This window comes from Vanessa tameamea, chromosome 14, assembly GCF_037043105.1.
Source record: "Vanessa tameamea isolate UH-Manoa-2023 chromosome 14, ilVanTame1 primary haplotype, whole genome shotgun sequence".
Lineage (NCBI taxonomy): Eukaryota > Metazoa > Arthropoda > Insecta > Lepidoptera > Nymphalidae > Vanessa > Vanessa tameamea.
In genome coordinates, this window is record NC_087322.1 from 8024646 (window position 1) to 8043167 (window position 18522).

General features: G+C 41.0%; 1 protein-coding gene across 5 annotated transcripts in view; it reads right to left on the minus strand.

Annotated features, from left to right (window-relative positions):
* LOC113398780 (dmX-like protein 2) overlaps positions 1-18522 on the minus strand; it is a 30439-nt gene that overhangs the window by 6530 nt on the left and 5387 nt on the right. For 3 of the 5 annotated variants that reach the window (XM_026637677.2, XM_026637673.2, XM_026637674.2), the window contains exons 5-53: positions 17618-17747; positions 17378-17498; positions 17084-17269; positions 16758-16885; positions 16466-16626; positions 16248-16326; positions 15575-15646; positions 15158-15344; positions 14710-14894; positions 14505-14612; positions 14251-14435; positions 14053-14167; positions 13769-13961; positions 13540-13687; positions 13138-13336; positions 12669-12884; positions 12340-12488; positions 12087-12232; positions 11900-12006; positions 11533-11831; positions 11123-11407; positions 10771-11034; positions 10407-10556; positions 9902-10053; positions 9764-9827; positions 8913-8990; positions 8420-8542; positions 8081-8219; positions 7775-7954; positions 7261-7482; positions 6980-7155; positions 6765-6902; positions 6577-6692; positions 6222-6453; positions 5907-6153; positions 5109-5223; positions 4653-4858; positions 4319-4555; positions 3932-4164; positions 3465-3637; positions 3282-3382; positions 2927-3171; positions 2251-2442; positions 2043-2164; positions 1792-1934; positions 1308-1470; positions 1096-1198; positions 713-856; positions 428-609 (exon numbers count right to left, since the gene is read on the minus strand). In XM_026637677.2, coding sequence (XP_026493462.2) covers positions 428-609; positions 713-856; positions 1096-1198; positions 1308-1470; positions 1792-1934; positions 2043-2164; positions 2251-2442; positions 2927-3171; positions 3282-3382; positions 3465-3637; positions 3932-4164; positions 4319-4555; positions 4653-4858; positions 5109-5223; positions 5907-6153; positions 6222-6453; positions 6577-6692; positions 6765-6902; positions 6980-7155; positions 7261-7482; positions 7775-7954; positions 8081-8219; positions 8420-8542; positions 8913-8990; positions 9764-9827; positions 9902-10053; positions 10407-10556; positions 10771-11034; positions 11123-11407; positions 11533-11831; positions 11900-12006; positions 12087-12232; positions 12340-12488; positions 12669-12884; positions 13138-13336; positions 13540-13687; positions 13769-13961; positions 14053-14167; positions 14251-14435; positions 14505-14612; positions 14710-14894; positions 15158-15344; positions 15575-15646; positions 16248-16326; positions 16466-16626; positions 16758-16885; positions 17084-17269; positions 17378-17498; positions 17618-17747 — 8039 coding nt within the window. The remainder of the gene's footprint in view (positions 1-427; positions 610-712; positions 857-1095; positions 1199-1307; positions 1471-1791; positions 1935-2042; positions 2165-2250; positions 2443-2926; positions 3172-3281; positions 3383-3464; positions 3638-3931; positions 4165-4318; positions 4556-4652; positions 4859-5108; positions 5224-5906; positions 6154-6221; positions 6454-6576; positions 6693-6764; positions 6903-6979; positions 7156-7260; positions 7483-7774; positions 7955-8080; positions 8220-8419; positions 8543-8912; positions 8991-9763; positions 9828-9901; positions 10054-10406; positions 10557-10770; positions 11035-11122; positions 11408-11532; positions 11832-11899; positions 12007-12086; positions 12233-12339; positions 12489-12668; positions 12885-13137; positions 13337-13539; positions 13688-13768; positions 13962-14052; positions 14168-14250; positions 14436-14504; positions 14613-14709; positions 14895-15157; positions 15345-15574; positions 15647-16247; positions 16327-16465; positions 16627-16757; positions 16886-17083; positions 17270-17377; positions 17499-17617; positions 17748-18522) is intronic. The other 2 variants (XM_026637675.2, XM_026637676.2) reach the window with 2 other exon arrangements.

Here is an 18522-nt window from a genome sequence, read left to right on the forward strand (position 1 = left end):
AAAAAAACAAACAAATGAGCTAATATATTAAATAAAACTTCGAACATAATTATTCATTTTTTTGTGTTCATTATCACGGGACGATCGTCCAGAATTCTTATATTATTATTATTAATAAGACGATTAGTTGTATCTTCAGTGGGATTTCTGAGCGAGGTGCAAAAGCATTGACATTATTTATTGTAAATCAAAAATATACTTTGTCTGAAATACTGACTATATGTGTGATGATTATATCCTCCTGACTTACTGTAAGCCGCGACAGTTATTCTCAACGGAGATTAGCCGACTCTTTCCAGAAAATAATTTGAGCAATCCCTATATTTATTTCTGATTACAACATTATTAACTGTAGGTGATAAATACGAGTTGAAACTTTGTTTTTAAATTTGGTCATATCCGTTTCGTACAGTACAATTCTACTAACTTATCTTGGTGCTGTATGAGCAGAAAACCGGTGTCCGGCAACGACGCAGGATCCGAGGAAAGAGCTAAGAGATCCACTTCACACTCATCCTCTGCCCAGCAGGCGCCGCCTCTCAGGAGCAGGGAAACGTCCATCTCCTGAACTTCCCGAGCCGTAGCGACCGCGAGCAGGCCGCCGCCCACCTAAAAACAACCCACAAAAGATGAAGGTATTTACTGCATATATAAATGAAAATGAAAGATAACACGTGACAGTCGGTAAACGACGAGATATAGGGGTACGCACGCGGTTGAGGCAGAAAGCGGCGATGGAGTCCTGCTCCTTGTGTATGATGCGCACGGGCCCGTGCTCGTCGTCCGCGCGCGCCGGCGCCGAGCGCGCCTCGCCCGCCGCGCGCCGCCGCGAGAACACCGCGCGGATGAACACCTCCTGAGGGCCCGCATATAGTGATGTCGCACACCGCTCGTATCGCATTCGTATTTCTCCATGCGATATTTTATAGAGAAATATATGTTCACATATTTAAAATTATAGAAACACATTTGGGCCTTGAAATACCTCCAAACTTTAAACTATACAATTATCGTAATCTCGTAAACTACGATAATGGACGTACTTTAAAGTATATGTGTACGTTTGCTTCGTATATTCATATTATAGTGACTTACTTGAACTTGTTCTTGTCGAACTAAGAAGTTCCACAGCCGTTGGGCCGGTGCCGTACTAAACAACGCCGTATTAAATGGCGTATTATGTTTTTCCAATAGGCATCTAAAAATATAATACAAATAATTTCTTTATATCATTATGATACTTTTTACAAAATAATATATTAAACCCTCATTAAAATTTAGCGATCTTTCAAGTCATGCTCGAGTACCTGTATTTGTTGATGGGCGGACCGGACGTCTGCTGGTCGGGGAAGCAGCCCGGGATGTAGTCCGGCGGAGGGGCGCGGGCCTCCAGCGTCTCGGTGAGTTGTTGCTGCCACTGTTCTACGCGACGGAGCGCGCCGTGCACAGTGGGGCTTGTTGTTGCCAATTCTAAAACAATATTATTGACGATTAGTTGGTATGAAAACTAGCTAAAAATAATACTAAATAATTCAAAATTATTTTATTTTTTAATACACTTAAAGTATACTGTCGACGGCAACAAATTTTCAAGCTAATATTTTTTTTTTTTTAAAGAATTGATGGTACCTCTTTCTATATTTGAGCCACTCGTATTATTTAGCACTTGGAGATAAATAAGCTAAATAAGCTTGTCGTTTTCGCCCGGACAATTTATATATTTGTGTAACCGACTGTAGAGCAGTTATTATAGTCTATTTATAACTGGATCTGCCGCGCCTGATAACGTACCCGACATCTCGATCCCGCAGAGCTGCAGGAAGTGCTGCAGCTTGTGCTGCGCGAGCCGCAGTACGGCGACGCGCATCACGTACCACGAGTACGAGTCCGCCTCGCTGTGCTCCGTGTTCGGGCCCTTACGACGCTTCTCGTTCCTGAAAGTTTTATTCACCGAAACAATTTAACTATGCATGTGATGAAAAGTCACGAAATCAATCAATGCGAAAATATTAAACACCCATGATACACAAAAAAAGACTTACTTTGTATTCGAAGTGTCGAAGATATCATCGTCATCTGGTTCACTTCCACTTTCATCTGCATCTTCAGCTCCTGATTCGGCCGAATCGTAATCATTGTTTTCGGGGTCTTGTTCAGCAGTAGGCTGAAGAAAAATTATACATGTATTTACTTTTCATCCAGTATTATTATTCTAAACATAGTATATTATGTTTTATTATAAAATTGTACCTTTGTGAGTAGAAAGGTCAGTATGCTGCATAGTGGTGGAACAAACTGTTCCCTGTATGTAGGCCGGCCTTCTTGAATGTTCTTATGCGGCGCAGTAGGCCCTAGACCTAGCAATCGCATGTGCAATAGAGCTCGCTTTTCCCGCAGGGATGACCAAACCGAGGTGCCTTCAGTTCGCTCCACTAATTTTGGCTGTAAATATATTTAGACCATAAACATAAAAGAAAAAAAAGGGATGGAAGAAATGTTCATAAGATCCAATTAGAAGATAAAATTAAACATAAATAACAGAAATTGAGAATTTAATATTCAATATGTATTTTTGTCAAAGTCTAACGATATGTAGTTAGTCATCAACCTGACATGTATGAATTGAAATTTTGCATATACAATTAAGAGTTCTTGACAAACTACGTTCACGTACGTATTTAGAGCCGTAAATTAAACTATAGCAGAAAACACGCGCTTAATATAAACCACTGAGAAATAGCGTGGTTCTTCGGTAAAAGTTCATGAGATCCCTACATTTAGTATAGAACGTTTCAATACATAAATAATGGAACTTATTTAGCAAAATATTCGAGCATGAAATTACGTCACTTAGTAAGGTAGGATCAGAAAAACTATTACATTTACAATAGCTTAGCCTAACACAAACTTGTAATATTCAAATGACCTGTGGCTGAGCAGGCGCTGTAGTCAGAAGTCTTCTAACACCTCCACCGTAGAGCTTCGCGTGAGCCTTATTATCTGCAGTGTGAGCCGCTAATCTGTACAACAAGTGCGCGTCTCGAGCCGCTAGCGCCCATCCTAATAGGGCTAAGTAGACAGCACAGAAAGCTTCCGCCAGAAGGACTGGCAGTCTGGGAGCCTCTTCCTCCTCTGCAGCGCGAAGAGCGAGACCACGTAGGGCTGACACACCTTAACAAAACCGAATTATATTTATGTTTTTTAATTGTAATTTTAAAACTTAAATAAATGTCATAATGTCACCAAATGTATCTATATTTTGCTTAAAAAAATATATTCACCTGGCCATTTGTTAGGTGGTGTTGTTACCGTGAGGTCTTCCGTAGAATATCGTCTCGGTCTCACGAGGAGATTAGTAGTACCGGGTGTATCGGCAATCATACTGAAAGCAAAATTAATAATTAAGAAAGCAAAACTTAATTTCAGGAGAGTAGGTACTACAGGTCAGGTCAGATGGACCTCACCCGTCATAGTGCTGCGTGTGCTTCACGCTGAAGGTGTCGGAGTCGCAGAGACTTTGGTAGATGCAGGCGGACAGCGCCACCGCCAGCTCCCTCAGCGTGTGCAGGATGCGCGTGGCCGAGCCGCCCGGGATGCCGAGCTCGCCGATGGTCCCGAGCATGTCGTGCGCCACCGCCTGCGGCACCATTTGGTGTTATATCAAGTGACCACTTTACGTGCTCCTCGATTGGGATAGCAATTAATTGTCACCAATATAAATACCAAATTGTTTGTAACAAAGAGTTTGTATCGATAAGCAATTCTAGAAGAATCATTATATCATGTTGTCAATGTATTGTACGAATACATGTTATCGAAGTGAGTCAGGAAAAAATAAGAGAAGTACAAAGAAAATTTGCAAAGATTTCGATATCGGCAATTCATTTTAAATTAATTCAAGTAATAAATGTGTAAAAGTGAGCCAACGAACCTGCAAATGTCTGACGGGATCGGCGACAACGGTGTTGTTCGTGGCCACGGCAGCAGCAAGCAGCGGGAGCGTGGTGGGGAAAGGCAGCGGCGACAGCAACTGTTGGTGCTGCTTGTCCTGACCTAGCTCTTGCAGCAGCAACACCAGTTCCATGCGCACAGATGCCAGGCCGCCGCCTCCCGCGCCGTGAAGCGAGCAATACGACAGTAGAGTGCGCAGAAGGGTCTCGTTGGCTAAGATTGTGTAATTTTATAATGTATAAGTCTAACCTCATATCACAGAACCCATAAAATACATAAAAAAATGTGTATTTCTTTAAGAATGAACCTTCGATAATGTCACTAAACTTATCATATATACTGTACATTGTGACTTGTAAGATCATACCTTTCAACCACTTCTTGCGTCGCACCGCCCTCTGCACCTTGGCTTCGAAGTCCGCCTTCTCCCGAATGAGCAGCTGGTGCAAGGTCGGCTTCTCGGGCAGCGGCAGCGACTCGGCGTCGGCGCAGATGAGCTCCCCGCCCGCGGCGGCGCCCGGCGCCGACACGTACCCGCACAGGCGGTGCAGCGCCTCCACCTCGCGCTCCAGCCAGATGTACAGCTGGTAGCGGAGATGACCCCCTATTGGAATATTACAATGCATCCTTATTATCCGACAGAAAAGAAAACACACTTTGAAACCCACTATCGTTTTAAATATATACTCTATCGAGCTCACCGTCAACTTCGAAGCCGGTCGCCAGTGTACTGAGCTCCTCCATCAATATCTTGAGGCAAGCGACAAACTTCAGTTGTTGTGCCATTATATCGACTGTGGGAGGCTCTTCCTCCTTTTCCGTATCATTAGTTTCGTTTACAGCTGGTTCCTCTCTCTTGTCCATTTTCATTTCTAATGGTGGCGTAGACGCTCCCGAACCGGCTGATCTAATTATATGCAATGAATTAATTAAAAAACTATAAAAATCACTTAAAAAACTATAAAAATTATATATATAAATTTTTGCTAGTAAAATTTATTAATATTTTTTGCTCATTAAATAATTGACTAATATTGAATTTGAGTAGCGAATGAAAAGGAACAAGTCCAAGCAAAACGTAATTAAATGTTAAGGAATGTCCATGATTAATGTCGCCATGATTAATATGCTTGCAATTATTATTTAATATTTCTTACTTTTCTTCTTCTTCATCATCCCAACTGAGAACAAGTTCATCAGTCTTAATTGGGACTGGTGCGCCCCAGTCTACGTCTATGGCTGGTTTGCCCCAATCCATAGTATCTTCTTCTTCTGTTAAAAATAATAATTTAATAACTAAATGAGAGAATTAATATTGTAAATGATGATAAAATATTTAATTATAAATTTACTTTAAATAAATGAAATAAAGAACAAACATTCTGGGTACCTATATAGTAAGAACATTTGACCCTCTCGGGAAAATTTATATTACTTTTTTTTTACAATGTTAATACAATAAAATATTTTTTTATATAATATTATTAGGCAGACGAACAAATAGGCCACCTGACGGTCAGTGGTCACCACTGCCCAGTCATTGGCGCTGCAAGAAAAAACATTCGTAAATCACTACGTATATCGCCAATTCGCCACCAATATTGGTTACTAAGTTGTTATGTCCCTTGTGCCTGTCATTACACTGGCTGGACTTCCAACCGGAGTACAACATAAGTATTGCTGTTTGTCGGTAGATTAGTGGGCGGTACTCAGGCAGGCATGTGCAAAGCCCTTCCACCAAGAGTATGTGTTGAATTTAACGAAAACATAATTAAGATCTAATATATCAAATGTCATATAATTACGTACGGCAAAATTAGATTTTACGAATTTGGACCTATTATAAGTATGCCCGAATATAAAAATAAAAAAAACAAAATTGTATCAACTGTGTTAGCATAAGCCAAAACAAATAAAGACACAACGACGTACAAACGGACGTGAATGAGTCGTACTTTTGACAATCGTGTCTTCGACCAGCTGTCCCGTGTGTATCACGTTGTCGTCCACGGAAGGCGCAGACACGGGCGGCTGCCGGACCTTCTCCTCGCGAACTCGCGCCGGGAGCTTGGAGAGCACCTCCAGAGCCAGCGCCGGACAGCCCGCCTTGAAGTGGCCATGCGCCGTTTGGAAGTACAGGCGGCGTTCGAGCCGCGTTATGCCCTCGTCCGCTTCCTGCTGGAGGAGGGCTAGGGTGCCGCCCTGCAACCGACACGGCGTTAAGACCACCGCCACCGCCTCGGAGCGCGCAGAGGCAGGCGCCGTCTCACCTGGCTGGGCATGTTGTTGCGCTTGAGGCGCGGGTGCGTGCGCAGGTACACGTAGAAGTTGAAGACGCTGGGCATGGGCTCGTTGTCGCGCGCGGCGTGCAGGCGGCCGGCCGGGTTGAGCAGCGTGTCGAGCGCCTCGCCGTGCCGCTTGAGCTCCCACAGCGCCATGGAGCGCACGAACGGGTCGGGGTGCGCGCGCTCCAGGTCCACCTCGCCGTCCTCGGCGTCGCCGCTGCGATCGGTGAGCTTATATTATACCTCGCCACTCTCTAGAAACTACTCCGTCGAGTCTGATGTGTTTATTTGATGTGTTGAAAGAGGAGATGAATTCATTTCTTATGCAAGTTTCACTTACCCCAGTATCTCGTCCATTAGTAATTTCCTCAAGCTGTTCGGCAAAGTGTTATCCGATTCATATAGACGTGCCACCACCATTGCCAGTTGCAAGTCTCCTAACCGTGTCATGAGTACCTAAAATGTTATTTATTTATTTTTAAAGTTAATAATTACATTTGAACTTATTTTGTTTGAAGATTATATTACCTCCAGAGCATCTTTCAGAGCCCCGCCTAGTAAAAAGAATGCCGCCGCATGTTCGAAGCGTTGCTTTCCTAGTAGAACGAACGCATTTTTCAACGCTGCTTTGCGCCATCGATCTTCACCGAAGTCATTTGCAAAGAACTACAAATAAATAATAACGTCAATAATTGTCAGTACGTATTGCTGCTTCATAAAATGACTTTTTAAGTTTTAAGTACCGCGGTCATCTTATCGTCTCGGTTGGAGCGGAACAGCCCCCATAGTAGCGTTTTCTTCTTCATAGCTAGATAGTAGAGCGCGGCATCCATGGGGTCCTGCTTGGCCATGTAGGAGGCGCGAGCGAGTCGCTCCACGCATATCCGTAGCAAATCGCCGCGCACCCACCAACCCACGCCTTAAGTCGTATATAATAATTAAGATTTTTGTTTGTTTTTAGATAAGTTTATTTGGTTGTAAGTCATAAATACAATTTATTGGCCAATTATCAAGCACAAGTTACCCAATTCTCTCATAGTCGACCACTTGGGCTGCCCCTTGGTGTATCCCGGTATGAGAGCGAGCAGCTGCTCGTGCGTCTCGGAGTGGAAGGCCCACACGAGGTTGCAGGTGCCGACGCCGGTGCGCTGCAGCGTGGCGCGCTGGGCCAGCGGCAGGCAGCGCAGCAGGTAGCCGTAGTGCTTCATGGCGAGGAGGAATCGCAGCCCACAGTCGTCTAAGGAGTCTGTTGGAAGGTCACATCATGAAAATGCCACCAAGATTGTCATAAAAAATACTTTTTTTTAATGATATGGTAATCACACACGTCTCTGGTGATAATCAAATTTACAAAATTCATGCAAAATTATGACCTTAATTCATACTGGTTTTTGGTTACCACTTGGCATAAGATAATTAGTACGAAAAACTTCTTAAATTTTCACTTCAAGCTTCTTAAAGTAGGCTTCCGCCAAGATAACTCGTCCGGATGCGGATTATATCTTTATCTGTCTTTTTACTAAAGTAAAACAACGTACCAGGTAATATCTCCTGTCCGGCGCCCTGAGCAACGTCTACTCTTGCGTTATTCGTTAACCGCTCTGCGAAGTCCGCGTCGCACGTGGACACGGTGTCCGCTAGAGCGAGCAGATGCATCTGGTCCAGTGAGCTCAATCCGGGGAGGTGGGTATGAGTTAGAAGTCTCGAGAGAATGCGACCTATACACAAACGAAAGTGTCATGTAGAACATCAACTTTCATTATGATTTTGAATATTTTAGCGAACCGGATTATTCAAGAACTTTAAATTTTATTCAAATAGTATGTAACATATTCAAATAATACCTTGTCTTGGTCCAAAGTGTGAGAGAGGCTGTCGTTCCGGCATCGAAGGTCGACGGTCGATGCCTTCATCTTCACCAAGCAAAAGAGCATCGAGATCATCTTCTACTTCCATTGTTCCCTCAAATAGTTCATTATAATCCTGGAATAAATTTGTTATCTAAATTAAAGTTCATATATCTTGAAAACATTTTGAGCACTTTATTTTTAACATTTTATTTTAATGTTTAAGTAGTACTAGTATTAGCCTTTAGCTTTATCCTATAATTTATATTAAAGCATGTTAATTCTATTTAAAAACATATCTACATTAATGTGTGTGTTAAATATATAAGTTTTTACCTTAGCTTCTTGAATAGTGGACGGATGATGTGCGGACTCCTTGTCCGCGACAAGTAGGGTCCAAAGAGGTAATGGCGGTACCGATGTCAGCTCTGCGTAATCCAGCTGCACATCTTCGGTTATCTATATGTTAGGATTGTTATTAAAATCTAATATTTATATACTTCATTTTAAGGATCATTTTGTGTAAAAATATAAAATAAAAAACCAAGATGCTTTTGGTGCGAATATGTGCAAGATATTGTGAAAATTGTTAATTAAAAATAAATTCCCAATTTTACCGAAGCATCAAAGAATAATAAAAAGTAAATTAATTTCCAAAATTGGAAGTACAAAACAACCAACATATCGCTGCCTCGGCCACTAACAAAAGTAATCGTATTTCGGAACACCTCGAAGACATTTTTCTCCTCAATAACTTAAAGAAAAAAAAAATTAAACGACAGCTAAAAAGATGCGTAGTGTTTGTTGTAAGCGAAAGTGAAGCCGATACCTGTGCGACGCCGTCTAGCGGCGAGGCGGCGCCCGCGGCGAACGACACGGACAGCGTGCGCGACCGCGACCACCCGCGCTGCAACACACGTACACGTGCACCACATGCGCATACACACCTACACGAAGCCATGGCGGGGCCCGCGGTATCGGACTGGGACTTGTGACATTATGCGATTTCACGCACTCGTTTTAAATTAGAACTGCCATACAACTACGGTTTTTAATGGATAGTCTCCAAAACTCTTCAAAATCAGAGTACCATTGGCGATGCGTTACCTTCTTAACCTACTCTAATTTTCTTTGTAATTAAACAGTACTAATAATATTTTTATTCAACTGCGTTTCAAAAAAATGTTTATTCGGTCCGTCGTATAGCAGTTCTACAAGTGCATTTCGATAAAAACATTGCTAGAACGGATATAAAACGTTCTTGATCACAGTGTAAGCGGTACTTTGGCGGCCATTTGCTTTTAAAACATCACAGTGTAAATGCTTGTTATGAACATATGATACGCTTGATATTATTATCACTACGGTGAAAGCAATACGATTTGAATACCATTATAAAAAAATAATTATATAAGTATTAAGTAACGATGAATGTATCTTTTATTAACATAATCATTTACTGATCTAATATGTTTCGTCAAATGACTAAAGTAAACGAATATAACTTAAGCTTGAAAATTCCAAGCAAACTTATGAAATAACTCTTGGGATAAGTTAATATTTGTAAGAAAACTATGATCGAAACTTGTGATAAAATAGTGACTTATAGTTTTATAACAATGCATATAAGCAGCATACATGTGACACGCATATTGAGACAAATAAAAAAATTTTTTATACCTGTCTAGACAAACTGTCCTCGTCACCTTGAGAACTACGGCTCGTGTAGGTTCCACCCATACACCTAATAAAATAATTAAAAATAAATTTAATGAAAAAAAAACAAGAAAAACGAATGAAACATTAGCTCCAAATTACCTGACTAAATGAGCGAGAATGGCTTTGACCCATCGAATTTTTCCGCTATTAAGTAGTTCCATCAGTTGCTTAGGGTGATACTGTGGCAACACCGGACAAGCCATTTGTGATGCTTCGAATAAACCATAGTCAGGCATGTAGTCCAAGAGAGGCTATAAAGAAAATTAAAAATAAAACTAAAGTACAAAATCTTTAATCGGTTGAAATTTATTGTGTTATTTACATCTAAGGCTTAAGTCTAAAATAAAAAAAAAGTATTTTCAAAATGCGAATCGCAAAAGATTTCATTAACCTGTCTCCTTTGTTTGTTGGAAGATTTTTATTTTATTTGGAAGTTATTGAAAACTTTTAGTATGGTTAATAAAAAAAATATAGAAACTGAAAAAAACGTTTTAAAGATGCAAATTCATGTATTTTGAGTTCCTCAAATTTTGATCACACAGCGAACATTAGGTACGTAAATATGAACAATAACAATGTACTAAGTATGAGTGCTGTCACGTACTTGCGGTTGATCCGGTTGTGTTTTGTTTCTTCTTCTAGCATCTCGTTCTAAAAGCTGGAGATTAATAGACGACACTCGCTGTAAGTGCGGTGCGGATACACGTAAATCAGAATCACGAAGAGCACGCGATTCACCGCCTTCCTCTTGTTCCTGTATTTAATTAAACGCCAAACATAAATCTAATTAAAAATGTAAGAAAAATGTTCTTCATAGGAAAAAGTTATTTAATATTCTACCATGATTTAGGGAACTAATACAGACAGACCGATGTTAATGTTTTCGAGAAAAAATGATTGGATTAAAAAGTTTGTTTAAAAGTAAGTTCGTTATAGAAATCTGAAGACTATGGTGTGCATTGTTATACCTGATTCGTTGCTTGTCCAGAAGTAATCTGAGGAGTTTCGGGTTTCCACTGCGAGTAAACATGCATTTCTGAGTCCATCCCAACAACTAGTATGCCATCTCGGACCCAAGATATCTGCATTGGTAAAGGTGGCAAACCGTCCGCCGTCTTCAACTGGATTCTCCGTAGCTGCATCCATCGTATTTCCTCCACGAATAATGGTGCGGCTAATGACGACGCTTTTCGGAGTATTGGGCGGTTATTATTAATCGATTCTTTCATAGCCTAAAAAAATATTATTGTATTTCTTAAAAAATATTTAGATAAAAGTTTTTGTATTTTTTTTAGCTTTAAGTGGCGTCAACCAATTAACCTTTAAATTAGCTTGTGCCAAGTCACTAGAAACTGGCGTGAAAAGGAGCACCCGGGAACCAACGGCAACCGTCAATATGTGCGATCCATCTTCCTTAGACACCCAGTCGAGTTGAACTAGATGTTTCTGGGTGAGCGGACACGTGTTGCCGTTCTCCATTATGCTCCTGCGCAACGACTGGAGAGTACTGAACGACGGTACTGCTAGAAGACCAGCCGACTTGCCCGTGTCGCCTTCGCCGTTGCGGTTGTTGCGGCTCTCATCGGACGACAGCGTTTGTAACACCTACAATGTGGCAATATATTATAATTTTTAAACATATTCCGAATCCTAAGACGACGCCGTTCCCTATTCCGATTCACACATAATTTTGATCAGAATATAAAACATAGCATAAAAAAAGCGGTGACCTGCGTCAGCCTCTGCTTCTTCTGCATGAAGGAGGTGTCGTGCAGATAGGAGAGGTCGATCTGCGTGTCGGCGCAGACGCCCACGCGCGGCAGGCTGACGTTGCGCAGCGGGATGGTGTCCTCCAGCAGCCACTCGGCGCCGCCCGTGCTCTCGCACTCGTACACGCACACGCACAGGTTGACGAAGCGCGCGTCGGGCGCGGCGCCGCCGGGCGCGCGCGGCCGCGTGAACGAGCGCCCGCACTTGTACGCGCACGCGATGCGCCCCGAGTACGCCGCGCTGATATGCAGCGGCTGACCTGCGGCGGGCCACGGGCGCGTTAGCGACGGGCGACGACACGACCGCGTCGTTCGTTAAATGCCTCACCTGGAATGTCTATAGTAGACTCTTGATCCTTGTTCATCATTTCCCATTCCTTCCACGAGTACTCGAATTCGTCGTTGTCTTTTTTAGTGACGTTACACTTCCAAAACCTGCACGAGGAATTTACGCTGGTATACTTTTTCAGATAATTTCTAAAAAATATTTTTTTTTTTTGCTCGATGGGACGTACCTTAAGGTGCTATCGGAACATGCCGTTGCTAATATATATGGCGCTAAACAAGCTGGATAAATTGATGCTGAGCTCAGATGTCCCGCAGCAGGAGTTGCGTGAATAACATCCACGCCGTCGGGCAGCGACAGCGGACACTCGCATACCTGTTAACAACAAATAATAGCAATACTCTTTTATGTACTTTCCAATACAACATACATTTTTTTAAATATATTTTTTTATGTTATAATATATAATCATAGAATCATACCTTTTTAGTTGTAATGGAAAGATGTGAATTAACAGCGGGAGCGGCAGGTCGGTCTGTATCCATTGAGACAGAATTTTTCCTAGATTCTCCCTCCTCTTCTTGCACTAGGGCACTGTCCGGTACGTACATCATACTATTTGTAAAATCATCTAAAATAAATATAAAATGAAAAAAATTATATAGTATAAAAACATTTCAAACAAACATATCTACTTACATATTATATATGTATATATATATATATATATATATATTTAAGACGAATGCATAGTTCTATGTGTTTAAGTAACAACTAATGATAGTGAAGGCAAGAAAACTTTATATTTAACCTGAGGGGTCAGCCTGAGATGATACAGTAAGTCTCCACATATGAACTGTAGAACCACCATCAGTTCTTTCTAAGACAACGATATAGAACGGTTCATTAAAAACCGCAGCCTTTCGCAAATCTACTATTGCCTCTAAGCCAGCTTCCGTGATGGTGTTGGCTTCAGAACCCTCTACACCTGAATCTGAACTTTCTGTATCGCTTGTTGTTCGTTCACCTGTAAGAACATTTACGTTAAATAATAATTTTTATTTTCGTTACCAAATTAGTTGCATAAGATACCAAAAAAGATAATAATAATATAATATATCATGTAAATAAATATCCATGACCATATATGGTTCACGCTAAACATTAAAAGTATTAAATTAGTTTGACAGCTCATTTTTATATTTAAATAATATTTAGACGACTATATGTCTGTATACAGACATAATGATATATAAATTTACGTATATTATTACGGTTACCAGTAATTAATTGCTCTTGAAACACGTGCAACAGCTGTGTGTTGTGCCAGTCGTGTGTGGCGTCGGCGATGGCATGCAGCTGGATAATAGCTCCAGGTCTCGCCGTGGACTGCTGGGACACGATCTTGATGCGGTCGTGAAGAGGAACTCCGCCATCTTCGATCGTTGAATCCGATGACATCGACATGGTGTCGTGATGCTGACGGAATATTTTACTTTTAAGTTGAAAACAAATCCAAAGGCGCGAAAACCAACGAAAATGAATATCCGATACTGAATGTTTAGTTTTACGAACTTAAATAGAGCGTTAATAGTCAACATATCGCATACCATATAATATTTTAGTGTGTAATATCTAGCAAATGGATAGCCCATGTTAACGTTAATAGTGACATGACTTACCAGTACATCTTTATGGCGTCTTTCCGAGGTGGCGATCTCAGCTAATAACGTCCGCGCATCGATAACCGCTTGAAACAGCCTTAAACTCTCACCGTCGCTCGCCACGAAGCAGGCAGACGGAGAATTTGACAGATTTCCGAGTGTAGTGCTACAAAAAATATTATAGTAAACGAATAATAAGATGAGTTCGAGTCAGTTGCGACCGAGATACCAGAATAGAGGCGCGTACCTCGGCAGCAGCGTGGGCAGCCAGGCCACGTTGCTGAAGGCGGACAGGTGCGGCGAGTTGACGCGCGCCAGCTCGGCCACGCCGCCCGACTTGCCCAGCGGGCCCACGCACTCCACGCGCCACATGATGAGCTCCGAGCACAGCCCGCCCGCCGCCGCGTCCACGTCCGCGCCCGCCGTGTCGCGCTCGTTGTCTGCGCACACAGCCGCACAACGATACACGTCTCACTCGAGTCTCGGCACGATGTTTCCGACTCTCAGGTTTAAGTCAATGTCATATATTACCTGATATGTTGTGGTGGCTCGTGGTGAGTAACAGTGGTAATACTGGATGGCATGTGATGTCGTTAACTCTAAATCTATGTCCGGACGCTCTGGAAGCGTGTCCGATTGATAGCACCTGCAAAATTTAAGAATTTTATTAATAATAATTCTACAAAATGTATACATATTTTCATGTATACATATTAAGACATATTTTACCTGTGAAAATTTGGATTTGTCGTCAAATGTTAATTGCCACAAATTCAATGTTCCATTCGTGTGGTTCGTGACCATTGATATAACGGGCGCGGATTCCAAAACATCTCCGTCCTGATTTTCATTGTTCTCTTCTGTAGCAACGCTCGTTTTTCTCTTCATTTCATTATTATTCTCTTCTCGAGTCCCTAGAATAAAATAAACAGTCAAATAACAGTAGTCGATTACGTGAATCGATCACATATAAATATGAATACCATTCTCCTGTTGCGTAGGTTTGTCGTCGCCCTGGGGCCATTCCGTTTCCTCTTTTTCTTCTTGTACACTGGCTAGGGGTGTCGTCACAGTTTCCCCTTGAGTTTGACCTGGTGAAAAATATAATTATATTATATTACATTTACATTACAAGTATCTCTATACATCATACGGTAACCATAACGGCCAATGAATACGAGCACGCACCGGGCGACACGGGCTTGGTGCGGTGGCGCACGTAGAGCGGCTGCGCGGCGGCGTGGTACAGCGCGGCCGGCGTGCACATGGTGGTGGCGTCGCCCAGCGGGAAGGCGGACGGGATGCGCGCCGAGAACGACACCTGCGCCTGCCGGATGGCGCCCGCCTGCAGCTCGTCCAGCCACTCGCACACCCTGCCGGACATTCGGCCGGTAAACACTCGATACAGACATCCCTTGTGCAACACAGTATTATAAAGTTCAAGAGTTTGTTTGTGTGTCAAAAAATACTGGTCCGATTTGAAAAACCTTTTAGTGTCAGATAGCACATTTATCGAGAGAGATGATTTAAAAATTGATGAATTATATATAAAATGCACCCTAAATTTCATTCTCTTAGATAATTTTCAATTGCATTATTTCCTATTATATACTATACTATTCAAATTTTATCTCACCATATGAGAAAACTGCCGTCGACGGGATGTATAGAAAACAATAAATCAGGACTCTGATGCCAGTCCCGCAGCAGGGCCTCTATTTTAGCATCAAGCGAATCTGGCAGGTGCGTGCAAGTGACGTCCGTCGCTATCGAGTTTATAGATGTTGTGTTCGATAAACTGGGATGACTGTGGTTGCCACTAGCTGGAAATTAATACCATTTATATACTACTCAACTGTAATGGTTTTCGTTAATTTATGAATAAAAATGATATATTTTTTTATTGTCAGAATTTAACAACCTTTTTTATTAATAACGTATAAAAACAACTTAAAAAATTATAAAACAAGTTTCGAATTATATAATTCAATTTTTATTATAAGCACTAGAGGCGATAGTCACATGACATCTACAGCTGATACATATATTTTACCTGGTTGATCGTCACTATTGCTGTTATCTTCTGATAGGACTTTAGTTAAATGTTGGCTCGGTCGTCTATTTCCTACATAGCAGCATGAAATAGGCAGTCGAATAAAATACAAAGCAATTAATCGCTTTATAACGCGACCAAATATATTGACAGGCGATTACACAATGATTGCGTTTTATTTATCTAAGGAATGTATACATGTATGCGAGTAAAGCTTGTCTGATTGATAACTTGAATACAACGATAACATTTAGCGCCTTTAATTTTTTACCAGATTTTATTTAGCAACAGAAGTTTAAACCAATTGCACTTTAGAATCAAAACGGTGTATTAAGACTACTAGTTACTCAATTGTATTCATTTTAGTACTAGTACAAGTAAATACCTCGAACGCATTGCGTTTCGTTAATGCTATTTTTTCATCTAGCTCGCATTCCTATTTATAAAACTTACTTAAACTTGTGTGTTACAAATTCACCCAAAATGGTTGACATTATGATATTAGCGCATGGAGTATACAAATATAGAGCTTTGTATGCTACAAAATACGTTTTTACTTTTATAAAATCAACTTTTGAATTTTTGTGTACAAAATATACTTAACCAAAGTATATAAAATAAATAAAGCTTATGTAACGTTAGCTTAAATAAGCTCAAATAATTAATTGCATACTTGTTTCATTCTCTCCGTCCGGATGTGTGGTGTGATCTGACCCGGAACCTCCCTCATCTGTCTCTTCTTTATCTAATATCTGAACATAATAATACATTAGATATGTTGTTTTAAATATAAACTATATCATTAACCAGTAAAGCAATTGCATTAGATACCTCAGTCAGTAAGTAATTGTCTCAAAAGTATCAATTTTTTAACACGTCTACTTTACTTACTTTTTTAGTAAGATCGTGCAGTATCGCCTCAGCTTGGCTCGTGAAGTGCATCTCCTTGTTGTGCAGCCAGTGCAATATGAAGCGACCGCCGCCAGCGAGCGACGGAACAAGTGGGATGTCGGTTTCCGCGTTTATAGAGGCCGCTAGATGGAAGTGGAGACCTGAGAAAATATTACATTATCTTTTCAAAATTATTGATTGTCTAAATACTAAAGTTCATACTTAACAACCACTAGTACTTGAAAGTACGTTTTTCACTTAGTTATGTATGTTATTGATTCCTAATTCTGACCTCCGGTGTATGATGTAGAGTGGTAGGGATTGTGAAAATCGTGCGCGCTGTACGTGGAGGGGAGCGTGGGTATCGGCGCTCCCGGCTGCTTCGACGACTGCGCCGTCCGCCGGATGTGGAAACATGTTCTGTGTTACAACAAATAGTTATTGTATATCAATCTACAGTAAACCACAACTATATGTACAGTGATATGAGTCATATCTTCAATTTTAAAAATGTATTTCATATCTCAATTATTCTCTAAGACACGGAGTCTTTACCACGTCACACAGATACTCGTATAATCAGTCACTTGATCTATAGCGGCCCGTGCTGGTACTCACTTCATGTGCTTCAGGCGCTGCATGAAGCGGTGCTTGTGTCGGTGCGTGGCGCGCTGGCGGCGCGGCGGGGAGCGCGCGTGCGCAGTGACGCAGCCGCCCCACTCGTCCTCCGGCAGCAGCGTCTCCGCCCACACGCGACATATGTTGTCCACGCATGACGTCACTAGCACGTTGCCTACGCTGCCTCTGTAAATAAAAATTCAGACTATTAGCGTTGAAATACTGTAGCGAACTCGTTACATGTGTGATATTGATTAGTATATTAATGCATAGATAGATTGATTTGAAACTTACTTGGGCATATACTTGCTGGTTTTTCGCCATGAAAGATGTGTGACGGCCCGCGGGTGTGCTACGTAAATGAATGTGTAGTTCAGCTCGGGCGGGTTGTGCTCACTATGAGCTTGAACTAATACTGCAAAGGAACATAGCGACCAGACAATTATAAATAATGTACATATTATATATTTAAGTGTATGTGGATAGGCTTAATTAATCGATACGAAAAAAATATCTTGTCTCAGCACATCATACCTTTATTTTGATACCATATCTTGACGAGCCTGTCATTGACGCCGGAGGTGGCGAACAGCACGCCGTCCGGTGAGAACGCGAGATGGTGCGCAGGCGTCGCTGTGTGACATTGCCATACACAAATCCAACCCTACAACATAAGTATAATGTTGTACAAACTAACATTAGCATTCATATAGATTTAATACGATATCGTTTCCATAATTTTGTCATGTAACACGAGTTGTTTAATCCTGTATATGAAAGATCACTTCGTCTTTCAAATTTCTTTAAATTAATCCATAATAAATGAAACTGTCAAATTTGTACAGCTCGACCAAGTCTTCTACTACCGTTTAAAGAGAAGGTTCGATTAACACATGTATACTTCTTCCAGTCTGTTTTTGAGGAACACGAAGGGAATTATGACTACATATGAAGGACGTGAAAATTCAATAATTCTAGGCCGGATTTGAATCGGTCATTTCCGGTTAAGTTTTACGCGTGACGTGTATAACACTAATCTAATATTAACATTTCCACACTATGACATGACATATCAATTCTCATATCTAAGAGATATCATTGTTTTTGATACACAGTGTGAGAACTACGTGAACGTAAGAAAGGAAAAGTATCCTAACATCTAATGTTAATTTTCGTCCAAAATTAATTTCTTAATAATTAAAATTTCATAAAAAAATCTGTTAAAACAAAATGTAATGACTAAAAATATTACGATCTTGTTATCTTTAAAACATTCAAATTAGCATAGTTCCATAGATAAGCAGTTGTATGATCATCGCCGTAACACGAAGTTTAAACAAAGCCGTTTGTAAAGTTGTATGAAACTATAAACTCTAGATAGCACTATAAATATTCGTGAGTTAAGCCAAACAGAGATACCAGCGTGTAGTTGTATCTAT